Source organism: Harpia harpyja, chromosome 7 (genome assembly GCF_026419915.1).
Source record: "Harpia harpyja isolate bHarHar1 chromosome 7, bHarHar1 primary haplotype, whole genome shotgun sequence".
NCBI classification, from domain to species: domain Eukaryota; kingdom Metazoa; phylum Chordata; class Aves; order Accipitriformes; family Accipitridae; genus Harpia; species Harpia harpyja.
This window is the reverse complement of record NC_068946.1, coordinates 44,726,750-44,743,343: the sequence shown is the minus strand read 5'-3', so window position 1 is coordinate 44,743,343 and position 16,594 is coordinate 44,726,750. Positions and strand designations below refer to the sequence as shown.

General features: G+C 42.9%; 1 protein-coding gene across 3 annotated transcripts in view; it reads left to right on the top strand.

The window, feature by feature from the left end:
• SEMA5B (semaphorin 5B) overlaps positions 1-16,594 on the top strand; it is a 283,502-nt gene that overhangs the window by 143,502 nt on the left and 123,406 nt on the right. For all 3 annotated transcript variants that reach the window (XM_052792870.1, XM_052792869.1, XM_052792871.1), the window contains one exon: positions 14,724-14,823. In XM_052792870.1, the coding sequence (XP_052648830.1) occupies positions 14,724-14,823 (100 nt within the window). The remainder of the gene's footprint in view (positions 1-14,723; positions 14,824-16,594) is intronic.

Below are 16,594 nucleotides of genomic sequence, written 5' to 3'. Positions count from 1 at the left end.
ACTGTTCTTGTTCCCTTCCTCTCTTTAATGATAGAGGGCAGAAACTGGTATGAGTTAGTTAGAACTTGACAATTATACAAATGAAATAAAGATTGAAATTGCAGACAGATCAAGAAAATGACCCAGATTATCATTTGGGTCTCTTAAACCCAAGTTAGATTCAGAGTTTTTGTTTTTTCTTGGCACCTGTTTCCTCATGATTGTTCATGATACAGTTTAATCCTGTATTTTCTGCTGCAAAGCTCAGCTGGAAAATACACAGGAATAAAATTAAAGGCACCTTATTGCCACTGCACATAGTATTTAAGTTCTATGGAAGAGGGCTCACACCTCCAAAACCACATCTCAGTTCATAATATAATTTATCTTAAAGCTATACCCTGTTCTGATGCCAGCACAAGCAGGTTTAGGCTACAAGGGGAGACGAGCAGGGGAATCTACATCTTATGTGCTGTTCCAAATTGCTCTGAGGATGTCTCCACTTAACAGTGTGGCTCATGGGCTTTCTGTGGGTCTCCAAATTCATCGTCCCATGGATCACAACCTGCTATACAATGGGAATGCCGAGCCAACGACTGAAAGAGTGGCCCCAGCAGCAGCTCTGCTGATGCTCCCGCTGCCAGGGGAGAGGATTATGTTACACCAGCAATTTTCAGTGGATGGGCAGTAATAATAAGTAAGGCCCCAGACCATTCAGTCATACAGGATGCATTAATTTACTGCCAGAATGAATAGATTAACAAAACAGTTTATGTTACAAAGGGGTTGAATAGCTTCTTTTTCACAACCTTGCTAGCCAGGCTTCCCATCACAAGACAAATGGGATGCCATAACATCTTTTGTGTTCTCCAGTCTTCAGTTCTTACCTTGGTTGTGCTCAGCCTCTCTTTTTATTGTACTTTTCCTCCAGATTACGATATTCTTAACATCCAGTTTGCTGGATAATATCCTTGTCATGGAAGAATCCAAGTAAAACTCCTTTCTGTGTACTTTTTAACTTATTTCCTGAGAAATTATGTATTTTCTGTCTCTCATCTCTTGCTTATTGTATCTCATCCACACTAGTCAACTGTCTGTTTGAATTGATATCTCTTTGTATTGCTATGGGAGGGGTAAGAAGGAAAGAATACGGTGCATGATCTACTCATTTAAGCAGAATGGAGTCTACGTATGCAAAATACTTTTACTTTAGCTGTGTTCGGACCTGAAGAAATGCCTGTTTCTTTACAGAGCCCATTCCCCAAACCACCTGCTATTACTTGTGACCTAGAGAAAATGGTCTAGACAAGTCGAGGGACATAAATTCTGGTCCTAAACATGCTTTTTTTACATGCTGAAGATAAAGTTTGCACTGCCGGGAGAGATGTGGGCTGGGAAGGGGCTGTGAGCTGAATGACTTATCCTAGCAGACTACATAGAGATAGTGAGGCACAGGTTGGGAATTTGTGCTGTGAGCACCGTCCTGTGTATTTGCACAGTACCAAACTAACACAATGGTGCCCCAGTTTCCCTGGGGCTTATAAATGATGCTCTGTCCTGGGTTTGGCTGGGATAGAGTTAATTTTCATAGGAAGCTGGGAGGGGGCACAGCTAGGACAGCTGATCCGAACTAGGCAAGGGGATATTCAATACCATATGGTGTCATGCTCAGTATATAACTGGGGGAGCTGGCTAGGGGGAGGAGGAATGGCAGCTCGGGAATGGGCTGAGCATCGGGTTCCAGGTGGTGAGCAATTGCATTGTGCATCACTAGCTTTATACATTCTTTTATTAGTATAATTGTTATTGTTACTTCTTCTCTCCTTGTGTTGTCCTATTAAACTGTTCTTATCTCAACCCGTGAGGTTTTACCTTTTTCTTCCGATTCTCCTCCCTATCCCACCAGGGCAGGGAGGAGTGACCGAGTGGCCATGTGGTACTTAGTTGCTGACGGGGCTTAAACCACAACGTGCTCATTGTACAGTTCACCAACAATAATAATGTACCCAGTTTGGGCTTTTCATAATTAGATTGTTCTACTCTGTGCTTATAGGGAATCCAGTTAAAGTTTGATTTCCCTTGTTAGATCAATAAGAAAATGATCTCTTACTTCCCAGGAGGCTGTTTCTGGTGTCTTATTACCTATTTGGCTGTGAGTGGGTAGCTACATTAAGGATCTTGCATACTTGCTTGTTTTTCAGTGAGTTGAGAAATTAGTGAAACAAGTCAAGTATATCCTTAGTGCATCCTTTTCTTATTTATACATGCATGTACACATGCGTCCAAGTCCCATTTCACTAAACAGTATGTCATTCTGGCAACAGCTCCACTGTGGACCACTCTGGTAAGCCAAACACCGGAGAAATTGTTTCTAGTTCTTGTCAGTCATGCTCATCTTTCTTGTCTTTTCCATATGTATATTGAAACCAATAGGTTGGTCCCTGCATTTGCAACTGGGCTATTCCCTTGCCATACTGTCCTGGTTCTGAGCAGTATCCTTCATTGTTATACAGCTGTTTCTTGGACATAAAGCACCTTTGCTATTCATTAAAGACATTTGGAGCTCCTTTGTAACATGCCCTTTGGGAAAGCCAGAAACATCTTCTGCCACAGCAATACTGTGTGAGATTTGTTATTTCGAGAGCCAGAGCCATGACTGATATGCATATATGTTTGTATGGGTGCAGAGTGCTTGGTTTCAGCTTGTTTACCAAGGAAATGCTTAAAAGTTTGCAGACTCCTCTGTGTTATATGAATCACTTTGATGTTCACAGCTTAACTGGAAATGAGTTGTAGACAGGTTTCCACTTGCAGTTTCTACCATTATTTATTTCTCATTAGTTTTATCCGTTAAATCGCTATGCTTAGGAAGAAGTATGATAGACTTCCCAGGTTTTTCTCCGTTCTGTCTCCCAGGGCTTTCTCCCCTGGGTCGTGGCAGTTAGTGTAAGCTGGAAGAACATCATTTGTCCCTGCTTTAATAATTGCAGCCTGTCTTCATCCATAAAAACTGATCTCATGCTGAAGCACAGGAGAGAGGTGGACTTGGTTAAATAGCTTATATCCCAGATCTTCTCAGGACTGCAAATCTCAGCTTTGCAGACTGTATCATCACAGCTGGTGTGAGTTCTTAGTGTGTGGCATTTGACCCATTGTCTAATTCTCAATCTCTCCTAGATGCAGACAAGTTGTTCTGTCTGTTGCCTCAGGTTTTCAAAATGAATTAGTTTGGGAGTGCTTAAATCTGGGATTTTACTTCAGACTGTCTGTAATTATTACTTCCTACCAGATGAATGTGATTCAGGTTGCTTGAATGTAGCTTGCTATATATTTTCTCAATATTTTCTTTCTTTAAACAACATTTTATTGAAATGTAGCCAGCTTCAAACACTGAAATCTGTGGGGAGCAGTTAAGTGTTCGCTTGTTGTATTGAAAGCAAAAGCTGTTTTAACTTTGTGGGCTGATGGATAATAGGGCATGATTTATTTCTTTTGAAGGTTCTTGACATTTTACCAAACACCCCCACTATTGTTGAATTGGTCACTAATACATTATTCCCTTTACTGTATATTGATGGAAGAAAAGCACATTAGCATCCATCAACTCCAAAGGCCAGCTAGGAAAGCCCCTTAGGAAATTCTGATAAAGATTTACACTTTTCTCGAGCAAGTGAGATTTTGACTATCCAAACCAAAATTTTAGTTAACGAAGGATGAAGATTGTGGGGTGAAGTATGAGAGGCATATCTGGCTAAATATCAAAGGGAAGGCAAAATACATTATGGGAGAATTGCCTTCTAGCTCATAGCCTTGCTGCCCTTGAATCTCCATACAGGGAGTCCAAACATTAACTAATGATGGAGTGTTGACCGGAAACTGGTGGCATCCTCTGGGTGCTATAGAATATTTAACCTTCGGTGCATTTCAGTGTAGATTTTGTTTTCATTAAGCAAGCCTTGTGGCAACTTTCTTTTTAATCTTGAAAAATGGAACTGTGGCAAATGAAGCTGGTATTTTCTTCTTTAGAGTTCATTTAGAATTTGTTTGAAAATTATGGCTGATAAAGCCATAAATATACAGTGGTTAGGGAAGTAATTTGCTCTCAGGCAAAACTTCTGAAAATTACACCCAACAGCTCTCAATATATTTTACATTCCATAATAATAATTATAACAATAATGATGCTAGTTCTTTGACACTTCCCCATTAATGGTGTCCAATGCACTTCACAAATAATTGCAATGAGATTTGATTGAAAAAATTATTCAGTGTGCTGTTCCTTGGGGCCTCAAGAAGAAAAGGGGTTTTTGGAAGAGTGCCCTTCATTCACAAAATGCTTTAGACAGTGTGAATCATGACAAGGAGGAGAGAAAAGGAAGACTTTACGGTGAAGCTTCAGGAAGCAAAGTGATTGAGTAACTCTTACATATTGGAGTGAGGGAAGGTAAAACTTTAAAGAGGTACAATAGCTCAAGTGAAGGAGCAGCCTCTGACCATGACTGGTGGTGATGATGAGAGGGAGGGCATCCACAGCAGTAGGACTGAGTGACATGGACTCACGGTGTGGAGGAACAGGTACTCAGAAGGTCACCAGTGTAGTATGTGTGGACCGAGGCCGTGAGAAAGTCTTGTAAGCAGCAGAGTAGCTTATTTATATTTTCCAGAGGTACTGCTGGTGTAACTGGGGCTAACAGCAACAGCTAACAGCAGCATGTGCGTGGTCCTTTCTTTGGCACAGTGGTTGGATCTAGGACATAGAAGTGGGCTGCCTCTTTTCAGATCCCAGGCACACCTCAGAGAAAGGAAACAGGGTGGAAAGCAAAGCAAAGTGCTTTTCTTCTTTTTCTGTGGTTCAGTGCAAACAAAGGCATGCCTTACAGAGACCTCATTCTCAATTTTAAAGTTTTCTTAGCACAGTTCCCTAACTGAATAAGTTTGTGAGCCAGTGGTATGGCAGACCTCATTTATTTAGCACATCTGCTTCTGACGAGCGTTAATATATCACATTCTCCTAAAACCTTCCATTCAAGGATGTCATTATGCTTTGATAAAGTTCACTTCAGCACTAGCAATCTCATAAGAAATATTCTTATTTAATCGTGCGGGGTTCACCCTGGAAAGCCATGAACAGTCTCAGCTCAGTCAAGCACTTAATATGTACTTACCTTGAAGTCAATGGGGTTGTGTACTTGAAACCTAGCGTATGCTTATGTGCTGAGCTAGGCTACAGTCAAAGTGCAGAGCACTGAAACATCAAGTTTGTAAATGGAAACCCTAGCATATCATTTTGTTTCTAGAGTGTTCTGCTACCATAGGTCCAACTTGCCAAGTTGTTCCTCTAACATGGCTGAATCAAATGGTTAAGAAATCCAACACATTCCTTGGCTTAGTATAGGATTAGCTGGATGAAAGTCGTGATCTGCAATGCACAGTAAACTGGGTTAGAGGTTTCTATGATAATTTCTAGCTTTGGGAGGTGCAGATATAATCCTGAAGAAACTCTTGTGCTTTGGCTTAAAAAGCTATGACTTCATAGATCATCCATCCTTTCTTTTTTATAACACTGGGAGATCCTTAGAATGTGTTTTAATGGAAGTGCTTGAGCTGCAAAATTCAGATCTGTATTTTATACATGGGGATTGCTCTGGTTTACAGCACATGAATAAAAGAGGTGGAGGTCATTGGTGAAATGTGGTCTCTGATAATCCTTTACTATTATTAGCCAGCTTCCAATTTAAAAACACCGATCCTTATGAGAACAGGTTCATTTCAAAAGTCTTTCAGGATTTTACAGCCTCTGCTCTGATTTATTGGTGTAACTGACTCACGGTGGGACCTTTGTCCAGAGAAGACAGGAGTCCTCATAAGCCTGGCTAGCTAAAAAGTACAAACTGAATTTGACTTGGCATCTCCAGTTCAGTCTCTGGTGAGCCAGCAAAGAGGGTCAACTTCTGTTTCAGGTGTTTATCAAATCAGACACATCTGCTTCTGTGGCAGATCTGGCTACCTGCAGGTGAAATTCAAAGAGAGTTTAGCCATGCTTTCTCTGCCCTCTCCTACATTCTCACTAGTGGTAACAGTTGTCCTGAGTCTTGCACCATCTCTGCTGGCACAACTGGCTGATGTAGACATGTAACTGTAAGGATAGTGAAAAAAAATTTGCCTCCAGGTGTGGAGGAGGCAGACTGAATGATGGTTGAATGATGACAAAGGAGTGTTTTTTCCATCAGACTGCAGTGGCTGTAGGAGCCAAGATGCAGCTTGCTTTCCTGTCTGAAAAGAGGGATTATACTGATCAGAATGTCATAGGAAGCTGCAAGTGATGCATGAGCACTCACCTTATCTTTCTCAGCAAGGGAGATTGCGTGACAGCTGCAGGGCTTGTCTCAGTAAACAATGGATCACAATACTTAAACACTCTGCAACATCCTTAAGAAAACAAGAAATCTCTGGGTTTTCTAACAGTGGGACTGTGTGTGGCAGCGGTTAGCCGAGTTTCACAAGGTGGTGGTGGGGCACAGGGCTATGGCTGCATGACACCGTGCAGTGCTGTGTGGGGCAGCAGTCAAGGTTTTTGAGGAGGGCTGTTGAGGAGGGGAGGCAGTGTTATGGTAGTGTTTGCCCTGGTTGGTAGCCTGCTGAGGAAAGCCAAATCCATTCTTTCCACGAAGTCCTGAGCTGTGTAGACACACACCTTTGGTCCTGTTGATCTCAGGCGTGGCAAATGGACACGCTCGTGGACATGTATCCATATCCGACACTCCTGCAGCACTGTGGCATCTCCTCTTGCTCTTGATCAGCCATTGCCATTGAGGATCTGCAATGCTGTATGTTGAGTCAGCATCCCGTGAGGTACTGTCGTGGTTTAACCCCAGCCAGCAACTAAACACCACGCAGCCACTCACTCACTCCCCCCCCACCCAGTGGGATGGGGGAGAAAATCGGGAAAAGAAGCAAAACCCGTGGGTTGAGATAAGAACGGTTTAATAGAACAGAAAAGAAGAAACTAAGAATGATAATGATAACACTAATAAAATGACAACAGCAATAATGAAAGGATTGGAATGTACAAATGATGCGCAGTGCAATTGCTCACCACCCGCTGACCGACACCCAGCCAGTCCCCCCGAGCGGCGATTCCCCGCCCCCACTTCCCCGTTCCTATACTAGATGTGACGTCACATGGTATGGAATACACCGTTGGCCACTTTGGGTCAGGTGCCCTGGCTGTGTCCTGTGCCAACTTCTTGTGCCCCTCCAGCTTTCTCACTGGCTGGGCATGAGAAGCTGAAAAATCCTTGACTTTAGTCTAAACACTACTGAGCAACAACTGAAAACATCAGTGTTATCAACATTCTTCGCATACTGAACTCAAAACATAGCACTGTACCAGCTACTAGGAAGACAATTAACTCTATCCCAGCTGAAACCAGGACAGGTATATAAAAGAAGTGTAGATGTGGCACTTAGGGACATGGTTTAGCGGTGGGCTTGGCAGTGTTAGGTAACAGTTGGACCCGATGATCTTAAAGGTCTTTTCCAACCTAAGTGATTCTATGATTCTATGTTAGTTGGGGTTTGAGGTCTTGTGGTGGTCTGAGCAATAGGAGCCATGCTGAAGAGGGAAGACCCTCTCTCATGTTACATGACTTCTTTCCCACTCCCCCAGCCTGAGGCCTGGGGACTCACTGAGTGGAAGTCTCCTGTCGCTCCCCTGGGGCAGATTTTGATTGAGCTTCTGCCTGCCCTCCACCATGTGCAAATAGGAATCCAAGTGAAAAGGCGAAGGGGCCAAGACTGGCCTCTCTGATGGAGCAGAAATGCTGAAGAACTGTAGAAATGTGCCGAACTGGGAATGTGACTTGCAGTCCTTTGATCTACTTCCTTGGGGAAGCCCCAGGACAACTTAACAGCACACTGTCCCATACTGGAAGTGAGCACTAGTTCATGCTTATTATCTGTTTTCTTTATCTGGGATTGAATCCCTGGGTTCTTCCTGGTAGATTGGTGTGTTTTGCCAGCTGCTCCAAATTAATAATCAAAAAGTAAATAAACAAGCAGTCACAATTGTACTTTTGCAAAAATTAGGTTTAGACTAAGTTCGTTCTTCTCCATATTGAAACAATTTAGCAACACTTGTTTTGAAGAAATGATTAAAATTTAGGAAACAAAGAGTCAAGATGCTTGGTATGCATTAGCAATAGTTAGTGCTTCCTGTGTATCACATGCTTTACAGATAATTAGTCCTTGATGCACCAGCCAGTATCCCTAAACCCATTTAACAACTGAAAGCACTGAGACACTAAATAGTTTCATGATTTGCCCAAGACAGAGGACTCCAATGTCAGTGCTATTGGGCACTTGGGACCATGCCTACATCTCCAGATGTCATTTCTCTCTTGGGAAGAAAGAAGCTCAGCAAGGTCAGTTCAAGGACGAGCTGTAGGCAGTGAGGGGAGAGGCACAAAATCATCTAGATTTTACATAACTTCATATGATAACATGTCTAGGTTACTATGATTATTGTGATTCCTACAGCTCTGTGAAGGTACAACCTGAGTCTTTGGTTCTTTTTTTTCCTTCAGGGTGGTAGAGAGCAGAGCCTTTTCTTCTGTCTCCTTCTATTCCTTGGTATCTGAGAGATGATAGGACTATTCCATCTTTCATGATACCAAGAGAGAAAAAGTAAGTCTTATTCTTTCTTCTTGCAGTCATCTCCCATCCATATATTCTTGGACAGGTTTGAGAGGGACATGTGCAACTCTTTGCTTCTTGGATCTCATTGAAAGGGAATGGCTCACTGCAAGCTGCTATCACAGTGACCCTCAAGCCACTCATGGGTTAGGTCGTTGTTTCTCTCATCTGAGGAGAAGTTTCATAGACAGGAAGAATTGACTGAGTGGGCAGGAAATGAGTTAGAAACATGGCTGGAAGGTAAAGACTGCTAGAAAAGAAAGCAGGAGTGGGAGGGGAGGTGAACGTGGGGTCAGAGGGGTAGACTAAATGAAACCATGAAAATGAGACAGCTGGAAGAACATCCGAGTTGGATTTGGGTATTGAGGGAAGACAGAAGGAAACTGCTGGTTTGGCCTATTTTGTAGAAGGGCGCATACTCTGCCAACAGCCTTCTGAGTCTTCATAACTGTGAGTGGAGATCAGACATTTAAGAAGGCAGTGAAGCTAGAAATTGCAGCAGTTGGGATGAGGACATGTTTAATGTACAATTAAAGATTTCAATGGATCAGGTTAAAGAAAGAGAGAATACCAGTAATGAGGTGGAGGTGGTGATGGGAAGACAAGACAGCAGGGTGATATGTATGTGTAGGAGGAATTCTTGGGTAAAGCCAGCTTGATTTTTCTGGCCTCATGAGTAAAGTTGAGCTCTGAGTGCTGACACATTTGTTTGCTCAGCTCTGCCCGCGCAGCAAAAGATTTCCCCTTCGCCTGATAAATTTGCTGAATTGTGGAGTGGTTTTGTGTTGTGGAGGCTACTTGTACATCTCAGCATGGGGTAGGAGTGAAAGTTATTTTCCAAAGACTATTGCACTAACCTGTAGTGTGACCTACAACAGAGAGCTAAAATTTAAAATGAGGCTGATACTAAAATATGATTCATTGCCAGTCTAATAAAGATAATACTGTAATTTCACTTTAACTTCTATGCATTCTTGGAAGTGTCCACACTTGCTGCGTTTGAGAAGACAGGTGGTAGCATGGGTAGTCATTACTTGTTTGCTTTGTCTCTCATGGGTTCCGGTCGGTGACCCACACAGAATGGAAACTGTGCCTCAGTCTTAGCAGGCAACTGTCTACTTTGTGAAAAATGCTCTGAATACTGAGGATAATTGAAGCAGAGGATGGTCTGAGATGGTAGGTCTGATTATGAAAAGGGGACATTTCATCAGTCTATACCAAGAAGACAGCCTGAAACCTTACCTTATATTATTTATGTCTGTTGGTCATGGTTGGGATCCAACACTGAGAGTCTTCCAGGCTAGTGGGTAGTCTGAAAAAGATCTAAGTGTTTGAGTACTTGCAAACTGGAGTATCTGCCAGTCACTATATGTGGTTTGCCCTGTTCCAGCGCTGAAGCAAACCAAAAGGGGTGGAGATTGAACAGTTACAGAAGTCATGGCTGTTGTCTGGGTCTCCCCAGGAATGCTGAAGTACTCACACACAGTAATTAAACATGCCATGAACTAGTAAGCTGAATTAAGAGAACTTATAAGAGACCATACTGAGGCAGTAAGGGAAGCACTCAATGTGTGGTCAAGTTAACACTGCACAAAAGTAGGTCTGAATATCTGCAGAACAGGTATTTATTCCCATTGAGTTTGGCAGGCCCCAAGTGCTATATGTATGCCCTACTTCATTGCACAAATTTCTACTGTTGAATCAGCTTATTTTACAGGGGCTTTATGTAATGTATGTGGTTCAGGTGGTCTTTTCTGGAATGGGGTCCCTCGGAATCTTCCTTCTTGTTCAACTTCCCTATCTTCCTCCTTTAAGGTCTTTTTATGATATCTTTGAAGCTTTTCTGTGCAATCCTAGGATACGAGCATGGTTAGATAGGAGCATGGTTAGTCTGTATATGTAGGTATACCCTTATTTTGCACAGTGAATCCTTGGTCCTGTTTAGTTTATTTTCTTTTGCTCCAGACTAGGAAATCCATACTGAGAATTATTCCGGAAGAGGTGTTCTTGAATAACACAGTGGTTAGCCATGCTCTGTGCACCTAGCGATGCCTTTGCAATTTCAAGGCATGGCCATTTAACCTCTCTGCTCTTGTGTGATGTGTGCTGGATGCACAAAGCTGTTACAGCCTGCTGGAGTTGGGAGCTACAAGTGGGCTCAAGTGAGATGAAGCAGTAAATGGTGTCCTTCAGACAGGGAAGTCTCAACTCAGTGTTTACATACTTCTTTCCTCCAAAACACACAGTGTAAGGGTGAGGTGGGGAGCAGCTGGTTTTGAGGAGATGAAGGCTCAAGTATTACCAGGTTTACCACATCTTTAGAAGCTGATCCAAAACCCATCAAGCTCAGTGGAAAACAGCCAATGATTTGAAGAGCCTCTGGATCAGGCCCTTAAACTCAGCTCCTGCAATTTGGCACGCCATCCTTTGTGCAGCTGACTAATCCTCGTCCCAGTCCTGTACTCTCAGGAAGCCAATGCAGAGCAGTGTGTTAGCAGACTGCAGGGACCACCCTCCGAAATGGCAGAGGGCCTCTTTTCACCTTGTGTTATGCATGCATAATAGCCTGAGCACAGCTGTGTCTGCAGACTTGTATTTCCTGCGAAGCTTTGTCTTCTTTGCAGCTGGATACCTGAACCACCTTGAGCTGTGGAGGGACTTGCAGAGCTTTAGAGGCTCTGAATCAGATGTCTGGCGATGGATGGTGTTGGAAACTATTAAACTTTTGTTCGCTGGTCCTCGTGTGGAGGAAGTGAGAGCATGGATCTTTAACCCCCTGGAAATGATTAGAGATGAGAAGCACAAAGGAGGCCTTGATGAACATTTTGCCCCTAAGCCATGTGGTTCCTAGCTTTCCGGCTCCTGCTGCCGACATGCAAAGCCAGGGCCTTGGTTTTTAATTTTTCATACTGTTTTTAAACAGATACTTTTGCAAATGTAAACATGCCCCAGCACTGAAGGTTTCCAGCCAAATTAAAGAGTCAGCACTGGAAAAATCAGCCTTCTGAGAAAGGTCAAATACAAGCAAACTCTGGAGTTCATTGGGTCCATATGTGTAAACTTCAGCTAATATGGGATAGACCCAGGACAGCACTTACCTTGCAGAACTGAGCTAGTTTCAGAATGAAAGGCTGGAACTGTCTTTAGGGATGCCTGTGGTCCGAGCAGTAGATTTGAATGTGTCGAATGAAAAAAGACCCATGTCCTGACTCTTGGTTGCATTTCCATTCCACTTTATCCCTTCCCTCTTAACAGGAAGAAAGAAGGTTGGGCAGGAAAATGTGCCGTTTGGCATTAATTCTGACAACTCACACTTAGACATTCTTATCTGGGACCATGCTGGGTTTAATAATCTCCAACTACATGCCTATAAAAGCTTAATTTTGCTATGAGGATGCATGCCTTGCAGCCTTTAATTTAATAAGCGGGAAGGGTTTCTTTGTAAGTTGTACCACCTGCAGTAGTAATAGAAATCAAGACACTGCCTGTTATTTCTTGGGCTTGATTGACATTTCAGCCAACATGGAAAGATTCAAGCCACCTACTGCCTTTAATTTTTTTTTAATTATTTTTACCTGTAATTTGTCAGAGCTTGCCATTAAAAGGAAGAACTGATGAGTGTACCTCTCTGAAGTGAGAAGCTTTTGCTTAGAGCAGCAGATGAAGAAATATTCTTCCTGCCACTGCACTGTAATAGTGGGTTAGTTAGTAGGAAAGAGTTGGTAGGAGAGGAGGTAAAATGACAAGAGAAATTATGGCCTAAAAGCAGGATCTTTAAAAGGTATCATCATTATATAGCAATCCCCTAATCCCACCCCCGTCAGCCAACAGAAATGCCAGGAGATCTGCAGCACATGTCAGCCAGCTAACCTGCCTGAAAGGTGTTATTGTTGCTGGTTCTGCTGCTTGGCTCAGAAACGTCTCTGCAGCTAAAGAGCTACAGGAAAAGAAGACAGAGCCCCATTAGTTAGGAGAATGCCGGAGGTGAAACTGCGTTGCCTCCCTGGTGCTAGTACATCATTAAGGGTCCCAGAGGAGTGTAGGAGGTGGAGATGCTTGAAGGTTAGACGGGCTGAGTTATTCCTTAACTCATGCCTTTTCATTGAAGAGCAGAGGAGGTACACGTGTTGTGTGCAGTGCGACAGGAATGCTGAGAAGGGCTGGAAACCTCCAGCTCCTGGCGACTGGGTTTTTAGATTGTGAGCATGGAGGTCTCATTGTCGGAGAGCCCCTGGCAGTGTCCGGTTAGGCGGGGCATGGGACCAGGCCTGATGGTGTCCAGCTCCATAGTGAGGGGGCTTAGGAGCTGTTACGAAACATGGTGGTGGTCAGGGCAGAGGCAGAAGCTCCATGACAAGATTCTGCTTTGGGAAGTGAGGCAGGACAAGTGGAGTATAGGGACTTTTATATGTGTTTTCTTAAGGTTTTGATAACTGAAGGGCTTGATTAGGTTTCATCCATCCCTGGAGGGAGAAGGGACTTGAAATTGCTCAACAACTATCCCTACGTCAAAGGTTTTAAGCTGTTGCGCATCTGTAATCCTACAAAGAATGCCAAGACACCAAAGGCCTTAATGAGATTCCTCATCAGCATTGTCATCTCACCCCTGTGGAAAGGGGAACTAATGCCTACAACAAAACATTCAAACCTGACTGCCTTCAGTGAGATTTCTCAATTTATCATTGGGGGTATAATATGACAATGAAGCACGTTTTTTCAGAGCTCTTTTGAACTGGTCTGAACCACATCATTATTGTTATGACTCATTAGGTCATTGGCCTGTGTATTGCTAACCTGTTGGCATGAGGCCAGAAGGTATTACCTTTCACGTTGAGCCTCTTGGATCTTCAACATGCAGTCCTTGAATGAGCCAGGGTTACTTGTCAACAGGTCACAGAGGGATTACAGATATACTGATTTGGTCTCATTTGTGCCTTGCTCCCTCAGATATTTGGTATTCTCCATGTATTTAACAGCCAGAGTAGTTAACAGTTGGAATAAATTCGTAAGAGAAGTCCTCACAGCAAAGCTGGATGACTTTCTGAAAGATACGTATTAAGCTATCCCCAGTTATTTCGTGCAGTAAAGGTGTAAGGTGAGAGGCTGAAATTTTGTGATCCATGATACACACAAGGTCAAAGTTGGTAACTGTATTGAAAGCTGGAATTCTGGCAATGCCCTAGTATCATGCCTGAGAGTACCCTAAAAATAGTAATTCAGCTTTTTCTTTAAACAGGTGTATTTTTTATTACATCAGGACTATCTGCCCTAGATCTCTCAATTGATGTTGTGTTAATAGTTGCAGCTTCTGGAAGAGCTTTGTCTCCATGAGCATAGTGCAGCCAAATCAATTGCTTTGCATTTAACCTGTGTGATTGCAGTTTGGACAATTGCCTAGATTGACAAATCCAAGCTAGTTGATAGAGCCAGTCTCAAGCTTATGCAATCTCACAGCCACAAAGATGCTGTGATGACTCCCACCCCCAATCTAAATTAAGGAGGATTTAACTGGTAGGGATCCCAGATGTTAGGTAAAGTGAAACCTAGAAGAGAACCCTGAAAGAGAAGGTAAAACCTGTCATTGGAGCAGCCAGGTCTTCAGTGCAGATCACTTCTACTCTAACTTGGTTTTCAATCAGTTGACCCCATCTTCTCTTTCTGGAGGGCAGCAGTTTCCCTTTGCTTAGCACAGAAGGCAAAGCTATGGAGGTACTATGGCAGGCAACCTAGTCCCTATACACCACTTAACCCTGGCGCTGAAGATGGTTCCCCAGTTTTAACAGAAGTAAAATTGAGCTGCTGTTGTCTCTGAAACCAATGCTGGCACTCCATCTTGGATGTGAAAATAACTGCTGAGACAGCCCTGCGTTTATGTGCGGTTTTTTGCACGTTCTGTGGAGAATCAGAATAAATAGAAACCCTTTAAATAGATTATTAATTAGCCTTCTCCTGACAGATAACTCAGTAGGAAATCCATTAGTGGATGTCCGGGTAAACTCACTGCTTCTAGAGCAGCTTTATTCTTTTCTGCTTTCTCGTTTTCGTTGCAGATCTGAAGCCCTGGGTGTCGAATTTCACCTATCCAGGTGTGCATGACTTTTCTCAGCTTGCACTGGATGCCAACAGGAACCAGCTCATTGTGGGAGCAAGGTAAAGATAATCTTTTAATTAGCCCAGGGTTGCTGCTCAAGCTCTTTCCCTTCAGGTTCTGGCTTCAGAAGAGAGCGTGTTTCCAGCTTATGTGGCCATTCTCCACCTCAAAAAGAAAGCTATAATTTATGTAGAGGTATTTAGATTCCTAGTATAATTGCAAAGAGAAAATTACTAGAAATTTTTTTTTTTTTAAATGCAATCAAAATGACTAGTTAATGAAGCAGAATGCTGGCATCTCCCTCGGCATCGTGAATGTTAGAAGAGTTATAGTAAATCATTTTGCACCATCCCCCTGCCAGCACAGAATTTGAGTTTATGGTTTATTTGCATGGCCAGACTTTCCCTCTGTACCAAGTTCATCTACACACCTTTGTATAAGTCATAATGGCAGTGTAAATGATTGCTTTCTTCTCTTTTAGAATTCACTCCATAACCTCTTTGCTTCATCTTGCTGATGGAGCCAGATCCTCGCCTATGCATTTTGGTGCAACTGTCTTGTTTTGGCCCATTGTATATAATCAGTGTATATTTTCCTTTATTTTCAAACATTATTTTTATTTAGGATGCCATAAGAGTAGGTTGGAAACACACAAGATGAGCATAGGCAAGCTCTAACAAATTTAGAGCTGCATTTGTAACAGGGAGAAGAACTATGGTTCAGTGAAATAATATACGTCAGGAGTGGTTGAATCATGAGCCCCAACAGCAACTATTTTTTGTTGCATAATAAACAGATAAGACAACCCAAAAAGAAAAGACTAAGCATGGCCTAACAAATCAGTTTAAGTATAACATTTAGAATCAGATAACATTGTGGTAGCAGTCTCTGCTACTAATGAAAATGGAGGAAGAGACTGCTTTCTTCCCAGGTTATTCAGCATTAGAGGACAGGAGGTGAGGAGCAGAGCTGGAAGAACTCACGATACGAACAAGAGAAAAGAGCAAGATGTGTTGCAGAGGGAGAGTTTCTTGCTTCACAGAGGCAACTGAAGTGTGATTTAATATACATTTTCTGTGTGTATTTGTGCAGTAAATAATAACACTTACCTTCCTGTAGCTGTTCAAATTGCCAGAGGCCCTCCTGCTTTTCATACAGAAACATTTTACTTTTCAAGCCGCAGCTTTACCTGTGCTGGAATCTTTAACTAGCAATTATTAATATTTATTACTTCAGAACGGCATTGCTTTGGGGACAGCTGTGAACAGTGCCTTCTGCCAGGCATTGCACAAACACAGGCACGTCGCTCTGAGGAATTTATGGTTTACATAATTCGGCTGCACAGCAGGTTTCCCCCTGCGCAGACGCTGCTAACGCTGACATGCTTCACCCCTGCTCAAACCCCAGCGACATGTCCTGGAGGGAGTCTCTGTCTCCACAAGAGTTTGTACGAGCGTGGTTAGACACAAGGCTACAGTATCATTATAAACAGGGGAATGACAGCAAATTTGGCTTCCTGCTGGAAGTACAATATATTGCAGTGTATTGCTTCACGAGGAAGCAGTAACAAGTATTTATAGAATTTCCTTGGAAAAGTCAGTTTTTATGAAGCACTACCCACCTGACTGGGAGACTCCAAGTTTCGACGGTGCCACACGGCTCTGCTGAGCAATTCTTGATAGAGTTAATGGAGACATCATTTCCCAGGGTGGTTTTTTCGGGTTGGATACAGGCTTGGTGTGTGGAAAGTGGGGAGTGCCGAGCCCTTTCCCTCTTCACCATCTCATTTCCACCCTGTGGGAGGTGACAGGGAGAGGTGCCTGAATATGG